The following is a 10,623-nucleotide window of genomic DNA, read 5'->3' on the forward strand; positions in this document are numbered from 1 at the left end:
CATTGCAGCATTATTTACAATAACCAAGACGTGGAAGCAACATAAGTGCCCATCAACTGATAACTGGATAAAGAAGATATGGTATATATATATATATATATACACACACACAATGGAATACTACTGAGCCATAAAAAAGAATAAAATCGTCGCATTCACAACAACATGGATGGACCTTGAGGGAATTATGTTAAGTGAAATAAGCCAGAGGAATTTAAACACGTAGACAAAGAGAACAGATTAGTGGCTACCAGGGGAAAGGTGGGGTGGGGGGTGGGCACAAAGGGTGAAGGGGTGCACCTACAACACGAGTGACAAACATTAATGTACAACTGAAGTTTCACCAGATTGTAAACTATCATTAACTCAATAAAAATTAACTTAAATTAAAAAAATTTAAAAAATTAAAGAGAAAAGAATGTCCTCATAAGCATTATTTGTAATTTGGGCAGTATCTAATACAGCTAGAGAAACTATCTTAGTGGACAAGAAGGTAGAAGCTTGTACAATGTAGAAGCAGGCAACAAGAAAGTCTTCAGATGATCTTAACAGGGGAAACCTTGGACGGCCTCAGAGACTCAGTCTCCAAAGTGTCCTCGGATGCAAACATGGTCATACAGCTACTCTTCTACAGACAAGGCCCTGGGCCCCACAGAAAGAATCTCCTGGCCAGAGCCAGGCCTTCCTTCCCCAATTCTACTTACACACACACACACACACACACACAAACATCATCTACATGTTTCTCTTTGAGAATAAACCTCACTGTGGGCATCAGCAAGGGAATAATGCAAAACAAACCACAAATGTCACATAATTAGGCACACAGACGGAGACTGCATTGTTTTTCTTGCCATATCACACAGTCAATATTGCGTTGAACCACATGATTCTACCAATATTTTACTGTTTGATTTACAAAAATGACACTTTAGCACAGTTCGACCCAATATTGATGGAGGTCCTACCATGTACGAACCCAGAAGGATAATTTTATTTGATGTACTACCTTTACAAAACGAAAGAGTAGACAACAGTGATACACAGGGAAACCTTTGCAATAATTTCACAAAAGTCAGAGAAAGGATAATGTGGAAGGATGCTTTAAGTCCATGTGTTTACAGGGGTGGGATATAAACAAGCAAGAATACAGAAAGTCAAATCAGTACATCAATACATCACTGAATACATACAATTCACAAGATGCTTGGTCCTTGTTCTCAAGCACCTACAATTTAGTTGGGAAGATATAATGCAAGAAAAAAAACTGTACCTAAGACTATCATATAATAATCACTTGGGACAGATAACTGGCACAAAGAATATCAAACTGGACATATCCTCAGAATTTAAATAGTGTAACTCCCTTATTAAACAAAAGAAAAACAAAAAATCAATGCCTAAAGAGGTCAGCATTATATCAAATGTTTCTCTGCTCACCAGAGGCATGATAAAAAAAAAATGTTTAAATGTTAAAATATGTCTAAAGCTCTCTGCCAATTTAAATAGTGCATAGAGGTCAAGGAGGCTTAAGACCAAATAAATGTCACTAGATTTCAAAAATAGAAAAAGATGGACCAAAAAAATAAATCCCCGAGGGATTAAATATTTAAGTAAAAATGCTTATGGATAAACAGACAGACTGAATGAATGTGTTTATGTCCATCCACTCCCAAAACCCAACTAAAATGACAGAAAAGGAATAAAAAAGGTCTGAGCACACAAGGGCAAAAACAGTGCAGGCACCACTAGTGGCTAAGAGAGTTCGATACATTTTACAGAAGCAGAAAGGAGCTGGAAGAATGGAAACAACTCAGCAGAACACAGAAAGCTAGGAAAAAAGGTGTCTGTATAGGGCAGTCAAGGAAAGAGCAGCCAGTTCTCACTACACAGTCACACACACAAACACACTCAGGCTTAGAACCTGGGGCAACCAAGTCCTGCAGAAAGTGAGGAGGAAGCCCAACACTGAGAACAGGAGACTGGTGGAAAGTCTGGGAACACACAATAGAGGAGGCTTCAAGTCCTTTCCTTGACCCCAACATCCTGGGAAAGACCCAGGACGACAGCTATGTAGCAGGCCTAGAAAAAACCAGCCCAGATCACAGCAAAAGAGTGTCCAAAAGGAGGGGCCGTGGGGAAGGTCCTTCAGTTGGAGAAAACAGAACAATTACGTTATCTGATATATTGAACCTCTGAAAATAATACTGATATGATTTGACAGATCTGATGAAGCCAGAATAAGCAATTCTAAATAGTTCATGCAAAAATATGTAAATGGGGGGAAAAGGCAATTATTAACTCCAGGGAAAGCTCAAAGCTGAATGAAAAATTTAATCCTCAGATAAGACTTCATAAAAGTTTTCAACTTCAGCTCATCAAAGGGCACCATTAAGAAAGTAAAAAGGCAACCCATTTTCTGGGAGAAAAATTTCTTCAAAATGTCTATCTGCCAAAGGACTTATATCTTGAATATATAAAGAGCTTCTACAAATCAATAATAAAATGACAAGCAACCCAAATAAACATAGGCGAAAGACCTTAACAGACATTTCACAAAAAAGATATCAAACCAATAAGTACATGAAAAGATGCTCATCAGGGAAAGTACAGTAAAGGAATTACAAAGGTACAAATAAAAAAAGACAAAGAACAGGAGAGGCATGAGGGATGATGGCTATCTGGTATGACAGAAGCATTCTATAACTTGACCTGGGTAGCAGTTAGGGAGATTTCCATATGCAAAAATTCACCAAGAGGAATACTTAAGATTTGTATACTTTCTTCAATGAAAATTATACTTTAATTTTTTTAAATGTTATCTCAGCAATCAACAATTTTTGCTATAATATACGACTAAGGGACGTGGAAGTAGAAGGATGAATGTAAGAAAGCTAAATCTTTCCCTATCTTCACAAAACATGAAAGCATAGATCAAGAAGTAGTTATAGAAGCTTTTTTTTTTTTTTTTGGTGAGGAAGATTGGCCCTGGGCTAACACATCTGTTGCCAATCTTCCCCTTTTTGCCCAAGAAATATTGGCCCTGAGCTAACATCTGTGCCAATCTTCCTCTATTTTGTATGTGCGACAGTGCCACAGCATGGCTTGATGAGCAGTGTGTAGGTCTGTGCCCGGGATCAGAACCCGCTAACCCAGCTGCCGAAGTGGAGAGCACGAACTTAACCACTACACCACCGGGCTGGCCCATACATAAGCATATTTTTAAGAGCTGCCTCTGAGGAAACAAGACTGGAAGTTGATGAGAGGAAGGACAGGTGTCTGCTATTTTTCATAGTAAGCCTTTCACTAATATTTGATTTTTTAAACTGTGCATATATGAATTCGATAGGAAATTTTAAACCAAATATCAAATTATAAATTATTAAATATGTGATTATTAATATAAACATGGGACAGAGAAGGCCTTTTAAGTATGCCTCAGTAGATACTTCTTATTTTTCCAGCACAGCATCCATCCCACCTTCTGTACTCTGGTTTCCCCTCATCCTGCACCATCAGTCCACGTGGTCCGGGGAGAATTTCTCCATCCTAGCTTCAGCAGCAGCTTGTGACTCAGGCCCAATCCAACCTACGGTCCTGGCCCTTGGCCAGAGAGATTTTTTTTCTTCCAAGGATAGACACAAGGTCCCACTTGGGCCAATGAAAGCTATTCAGAGTAGTTCTCTGTAAACATTGAAGGAGAAACGTGTTATTGCCTAGAGTTGCTGGCAGCCATCTTGCCACCAAGAGAGAAGAATTTGCCCAAGAATGCGGCTGGCAGAAGGGATGGCAGAGATGAGAGATGGGAGAAGGCACCCGAGCCCTGACATCTGCGGTTGAGCCCCTGGTTCTTCTGGGGCAAGTAGGAAGTTCTTCTACCCCTGCCCTTTTTATAATTCTAAGAGGCAGCATCATGTAATGGCAAAGCATTGGACTGCTCGGGTTCAAACTCCCGCTTTACCACTTACTAACCTCTTCCTCATCTATAAAACGGGGACAGTAACAGTGCCTACTTCATAGAATCAGATGAGTTAATATATATAATACACACATGCACAAATACATATTTATATATTAAAACCTCATTTAAATTTATATGTGCAAGAGCCATATTTTTATTTTTAGTAATTAAATTCCCTTTTTTCCTCAAGTCAGTCTGAATTGAGTTCTCTGAGACTTACAAGCGGCAAGCTTTTGACTAATTCAACACCCAAATGAGAAAGCTTTTGAAATCAATCGACAAATATAAGCAAATATACATCAAACATAAACCTAATAAAAACAATCTCTATAGGAGAAAAATATCATCAAAAAATTTAAAAAGTAAACAGAAAAAGACGGCAGAATGTTTATAACCTTTAGGATTGATAAAGTTTTTGCCCTTACAAACACCAGGATGGAGATGCTACACAAAATGGGCAAAAACATACACATATAATTTGCAAATGAAAAAACAGGAATGCAAAAAGTTATGTTCAGTTTTTAAAAATCAAACCAATGAAATAAATAGCAACTAATTTTTTCCAATGACATATCTAAAGATTGTTTCAAATTTTATGATCCAGTGTTGGCAATCATCTTGTGGACTGCTAGTGAGATGTAAACTGATACAACCTTTCTGAAAGGCAATTATCATTCTTCTTCTAGAAATTTATCTAAGGAAAGACTTAACGATGTGTGCCAGCCTTTTCCCCACAAGTTTCCTCACTGATCTGTGTTTATATACAGAAACGCTGGAAACTGAATGCCCAAAAATAGGGAGTTCATTAAAATCCATACATTCCAATATTGTTCAGTCATTTAAAATATTGATGGAGGAGCCAGCCTGGTGGCTCACCAGTTAGGTGTGCACGTTCTGCTTAGGCCGCCCGTGGTTCACTGGTTCAGGTCCCAGGTGCGGACATGGCACCACTTGGCAGGCCATGCTGTGGTAGGCGTCCCACATATAAAGTAGAAGAAGATGGGCACGCATGTTAGCTCAGGGCCAGTCTTCCTCAGCAAAAAAGAGGGGGATTGGCAGCAGATGTTAGCTCAGGGCTAATCTTCCTCAATAAATAAATATATGAAATATTGATGGAAAATATGTAGATATATTGAAGAATGCTCACGATTATTAAATGAAATAAACAGGTTACAAAACTATATCGTATGAGCCTATTTTTGTTGTATAAATATATACATATTCCTATGGAAAGAGATCTACTAGGAGATACATCAAATGCTAGTAAAATCTCTGGGTGGTAGAATTATAAGCATCCTACTTTGGTAGATTTTTTTCTTTTTTTTGGCTTTTATGTATATTTCACTCTTTCTCCAATGACCCTGCATAGACTTTCAATAAGAAAAAATGCATTTTAAATTCATAAAAATCCATAAGACACCTCTAAGAGTAGTTTCAGTCATGCCTCTGGAGCCAAAATGCACGCAAGCTGTTAGGTGGAGCACAGAGGATGAGGAAGGCAAGGGAGTGGACTCGTTTCTCAGAAAATTCGGTTGTATAAACAAGGAGCAAAGGGTCTCAAGAACACACGAGGCGTAGTCACTGCGACGGAGAGTCTGGGCACTGGAGAAGAGGAAGAGACTGAAGAGGCAAAAAGAAGGCATCCTTGGAGGAGACGTCTAATGAAGGCAGCAATAGCCACATCCTCTGCTTTCCATTCTCCAGCAGCTTCCATTCGGGCTGGGCTGGGCTGCCTATCCTGGATTCCCACACGGCTTTTCCCTTTGAGCTGCACAGGCTCAGGAAGGAGGCACAACCTACCCAGGGGCAGAGCCCACACTCTCAGCCTCTTGGTGTCTTAACCTCCTAGATTAGGTGCCACGGGCACTTTTCATCAGCAACTTGCCCCAGGAAAAACAAATATGGGACACTTGAAGCCCTGCCTAAGGCTCCCTGAGACCTCCGCTCCCACAGACCCATAGAAGAGCAACACCATCCACAACAGCAATCATAACACACACTCCACCTTAACCATGAAAAAGTGAGTTTTCAACAATTCATAAGGGCCTGAATGCTCCGTGAGACAGATGACATTTTCTTTTCATTTATTTTTGGCATATTAACAGCTGGTGACCTAGATTAAGAAATAATTTGATATGTGAAACGGCAGACAGCATGGCTAAATTCCTTCACGGATGAAAAGTGGATTCAGTGAAAGGCTTCAGACCAAAGATTCAAGTAAATCACTTGGAATGGAGGGGCGGGGAGGAACACCCACAAGTAAGTGTGTAAAATGAAATATGGAAAAATGATGACCAGACCTGGCCGGGATCCCAGAAGATCGTGGCTCCTTTCTGGACAAGTAACCAGGGACTGGAAGGGGGCAGGCAGCCTTGCTAATTCAGCTGCTGAAGGAGCAGCAGGCGGATCACGGTAGTTCAGGATGAGCTTGGGTAGATATTAAAAGAAATACAATCCTCTTACTGCATTGAGACGGTGCATGTGTGGAGGGAGGGACTAGAGGCAGCAGCCAGCCTCCAGCCCGGGAACAAGCAAAGGCATCAGCCCCACTCTGCTCCGCTCCTCAGGTCAGCGGGACTGGGGGCAGCCTGAGGTCTGGGTCTGAAGAGGGAAATTCACTGTCATAGTGAGCAACGCAGCAAATCTGACTTCCAGGAACACAAGAAACCACTAAACACCCAGAATCCCGGGGACGGAAAATACTGCCACGTGAAAGAGAACACAGTTCAACTGACAGAAACCATGGGGCTCTCTGGCAGGTGTGCATTTTCAAGCACAGTGCTTGAGCTACGATACGAACGTCCTGTGCTCCGGACACAAATGCAGACCCCGGTGCTGGCAAGGTCTTAACGACCAGCGGTCATCAGAGAAGACAGGAAAAGCCAGTGCCTGGTACAATACCTCTCCAACTGCTCAGGGCTGTGCTTGCTACGGACCTGGGATTCGTTTGTGGCCATCTCTGGGGGAGAAAAATAAATTACTGTGGCCAATTTACTGAAGGGCTTGTAAAACACCAGAGAACTCAACCCGTGCAACACAGATGTTTTTTAAATGCAATGAAACGCCCTCCTTGGTGCAGAAATGTGCGGAGAAGAACTGTTAGGTTCAGGTCATATTTATTTTTGACCTTCCAGAGAAGGACACTGGCGTCAAAAGGGACACACACACAGAGATTAAAAAAGAGAGCGAGAAAGAGAAAAAAAAAAAAGTATGTATCTAGATCTCTGTTTTGAACTCCAGGATTCACTCCACAGCACTGTATTAAAGCCGGTGGTTTTTCGCGATCAGCCCTACTCATCTGAAGATTTGGGGGTAACTTCTGTGCCAGATCATTCCGTTCTGCTGCAATCCAGCGGCCAGGACTCCCCCCGGAGGAAGGACGGCTGCCGCAACCTCCCGCCCGGACCCGCGGCCGCATCCCTCCAGCTGCCGCGGGCGAGCGGGCGCCGGGAGGGAGATGCGCTCGGCCCGGCCGCACCTGCGACCGCTCGGGCCGGCTCCCGCCCGGGGAGCGCGCGGCCGGGGAAGCGGAGCGCGGGACTCCGCAGACCCAGCGCCCCGGGGCCAGGGTCTGCGCGCCCCCGGCGCTCCCGTCCCGGCCGGGCCCCCCCGCGCCAGGTGGCGCCTGGCTGCAGTCGCCGCGGCGGTGGGCAGGGCGGCCCCGCGACCCCGGCCCCGCAGCGCCGCAGCCGCCCGGCCTCCCGCTCCCCGGCCGGCTCGGCCCCGCCGCCGCGCCCTGGGCTCCTGCCACCTGCCCCGCCGGCCGCTTCTGACCTTTTCCTGCGCGCGGTTGAGTCGCTTCTGGACGTTCTTGGCGAAGATGCCCGTCTTGATGTCGGCCATGGCTGCGGGGCCCGGGAGGCTGCGAGATGCAGAGCGGGCGGCGGGGCCGGCGGCGGCGAGGAGGAGCGGGAGGAGGAGGAGCAGGAGGAGGAGAGGAGGAGCGGGAGAGGCGGCTAGGAGCAGCCGAGCGCCCGGAGCGGTGAGGGAGGGGCGCGGAGCGAGGACCTGCTTAAAGCTACAGAGCGGAGGCGGGATGCGCGCGGCCCGGCGGTGACACGCGGCGGGGTGGCGTTAAAACGAGGGAAGAAGCCACAAGTCCCAGTGCGCAGATAGTGCCCACAGTGATGGAAGAGGAGGTCAGGAGACGAAAGGGAAGGAAGGCAAGCAGCCGTCCTGGGCTCCGAGGCAGCTCAGGGGTTCTTTGAAGGCAGTTTGTGTTGGGGGAAGGTGAGAGGGGGCCCGATTCTTTCCTGCAAAAAAAAAAAAAAAAAAAGCGGGGGGAGACGGGAAGAGGGAAGGAAAAGCCCGGGAGATGTGGAAACCGGCGAGATTCAGCTGCTCTGAAGTGGAGAGTGATGGGCTGGTCTCCCAGGAGACTGCAGCCCTCGCCATCCATCTATCCTGTGTGTTCAAGAAGGAGTGGACGTCGCCCTGCCATGGCAGGGCTCACAGCGCAGGGAGGGAAGCCCATTGGGAAGCCAAGTCAATGCAGAGGTTAGAGCTGCAGTCTGAGGCAGGTGGAGAGGAAAGGAGGGAGGGACCAATGCTGACAGTTGTTTAAACTTCAGAAGGAGAGTGGGACCAGGGAGGTTCCATGTTGGAAAGGGTCAGTTCCTGTAAACCAGGGGCTGTGCTGGTGATCTCTGTAATCTGCCCTGAGGAGAGATTCCACGTGGCGCTCACTCCCCAGGAAGTGCTGCAGAGAAGACTCGAGGCCTTTATTGCCTGTAAGACCCAGGCCTCCTCACCTGCTGCTTCTTGCAAACCTTCTGGTAATCTTAACAGGGATTCACCATCCTCAGTAGGCCTGGCAGAAGTCAGAATAACAGGGATAAACTTGACCTATACTGTACCTACCCAAAGCTCTCGAAGGCTCTGACCAATGGTCGAAGGTCCATATTCAGCTCTCTCTGAGAATGTGAGGAGAGTAAGGAAGGTGGCCAGCAAACGGGTCAGAAGTGAATCAGGCATCTGAATCTTGTGAGGCCAAGTGAGCCTCTCACTGAACCTCTGGAGTAGACTGGCACCTTGATAGCCCCCAATGAACTACCCTGTGGTATTCACTTCTTATGTAGTCCCCTCACCTTGATTCTAGAATGACACGGTGCTGGCATTTACCAAGAAGTAATGGTGGAAATACACTGTGCCCGTTCCAGGCCTGAGCCTTGAGAAGCCAGGCAGGGTCTGCTCTCTGAGGAGCCCTTTGCCACCATGTGGAAGTTCAGCTACCCTACTGTAAAAAGCCCCTGGGAGAGGCCACCTGGAAAGGGACAGGCCATGAGGTTGCCTGGAAAGGGAGCAAGGCCCAGATGTCCCTGCATCCCTGCCGAGCCCGGCCTCCTGACAACCCCTGGCTGAATGCAGCCACACAAATAATCATTAGCAAGACCAGCAGAAGAACCGCCCGGCTGATCCCAGCCAAGATTTCAGAATGGTGAACAACAAAATGATGGTTGTTTTGAGCCACTCTCTTTCATGATGGTTTGTTACTGAAATACCCAGCCTATTCATTTGCCTCTTATTTCCTTAGGGTGACTCTTTGTCCCAGTTTGCCGTGGAATGAAGGGTCTTCTGGGATACGAGACTTTCAGTGCTAAAACCAGGAGAGTCTTGGGTACACCTGGATGAGCTGGTCACCCAGCTTCCAACATCAGAGGGAAGTAAAGAGAAACTCGGTTGCTCGCTTGGTCAACATTCAGGAGAAAACACTGCTGAGAAGCCAGGAATTGGAGTCAGCTTCCACTTAGCTCTACATTGGGGTTGTCGACGAAAATAATCCATAACCAATCTATAAATGAAAATTTGGGAGAGTTTATTCTGAGCTTAAATCTGAGGATTATAACCCGGGGCCTTTCTTCCCAAAGGAAGAAAGGGCACCAAAGAAGTGGGGTGCACAGACTGGTTATATACCCCCAGAGAGGGTGTTTCACATAGGATTGAAGTGTCCCTTTTACAATAGTCGCGAGACTGCTCTGTGGGCACAGCGATTGATGGAAACAGCAGGTAGGGCTTCTGTCTCAGTGACCACAGCAGGGTGGCAGTCTGTTGTCTCCAGCTGAGTGGTCACAGGTGAGCTGGGTGGTCAAAGGTGAGTGCAGCAATCAGTTCCTAGCCTAAGGAAAAATGCTTATCCCTAAGGAAATGCTAATGTTGGGGGGAAGTTGCACCTTTATCTCAAGGGCCTTTGTTCTGGCCATAGGAAACGTCTAAGCAGATATGCAATGCGTGCTCAACAGCCACAGTCAGGCCCTTTTGGAAAAAAACAAAGTCAGGCCGAATTAGGTTTATACCAAATGGCTTCCTCATATGCTCCAATATATCTTATTGCTTGCCATTTTTATTTGTCAGGGTCTTGGCCATGAGGATGCAAGCCTCAGAATGCTGGAATACACCAGAATATTCCAGAACATATCAGTCCATGGTCACTCAGATTATGAGCCCCAGGGTCCCCTCAGCCCCGGTGCTGGGCCTGGAGACAGCTCCCGCTGCAGACATCTCTGCCCTCTCTCCAGCTAGCAAGGGACAGAGCTTGAAGCAGCCGGCTCCTTCTCCTCTGCTTCCTTGGAGCCCACGCCAGCAGTTGCCACTGTACCAGCCTTTGTCTCTCCTTGCAGTTATTCTCGCACCAACTTTTGGAACACAGCAAATACCTTTTGAAA

General features: G+C 46.1%; 1 protein-coding gene across 6 annotated transcripts in view; it reads right to left on the reverse strand.

Annotated features, from left to right (window-relative positions):
• The window catches only part of AMPH (amphiphysin), a 227,339-nt gene extending 218,878 nt beyond the window's left edge, over positions 1 to 8,461 (reverse strand). Inside the window, exon 1 of one of the 6 annotated variants that reach the window (XM_070615428.1) lies at positions 7,736 to 8,461. In XM_070615428.1, coding sequence (XP_070471529.1) covers positions 7,736 to 7,804 — 69 coding nt within the window. In that variant the 5' untranslated portion in view covers positions 7,805 to 8,461. Of the gene's footprint in view, positions 1 to 6,261; positions 6,608 to 7,735 lie in introns of those variants that run through there. The other 5 variants (XM_070615426.1, XM_070615429.1, XM_070615427.1 and 2 more) reach the window with 5 other exon arrangements.
• Positions 8,462 to 10,623: the final 2,162 nt, after the last annotated feature.

This window comes from Equus przewalskii, chromosome 4 (genome assembly GCF_037783145.1).
Source record: "Equus przewalskii isolate Varuska chromosome 4, EquPr2, whole genome shotgun sequence".
In the NCBI taxonomy this organism is placed as follows: domain Eukaryota; kingdom Metazoa; phylum Chordata; class Mammalia; order Perissodactyla; family Equidae; genus Equus; species Equus przewalskii.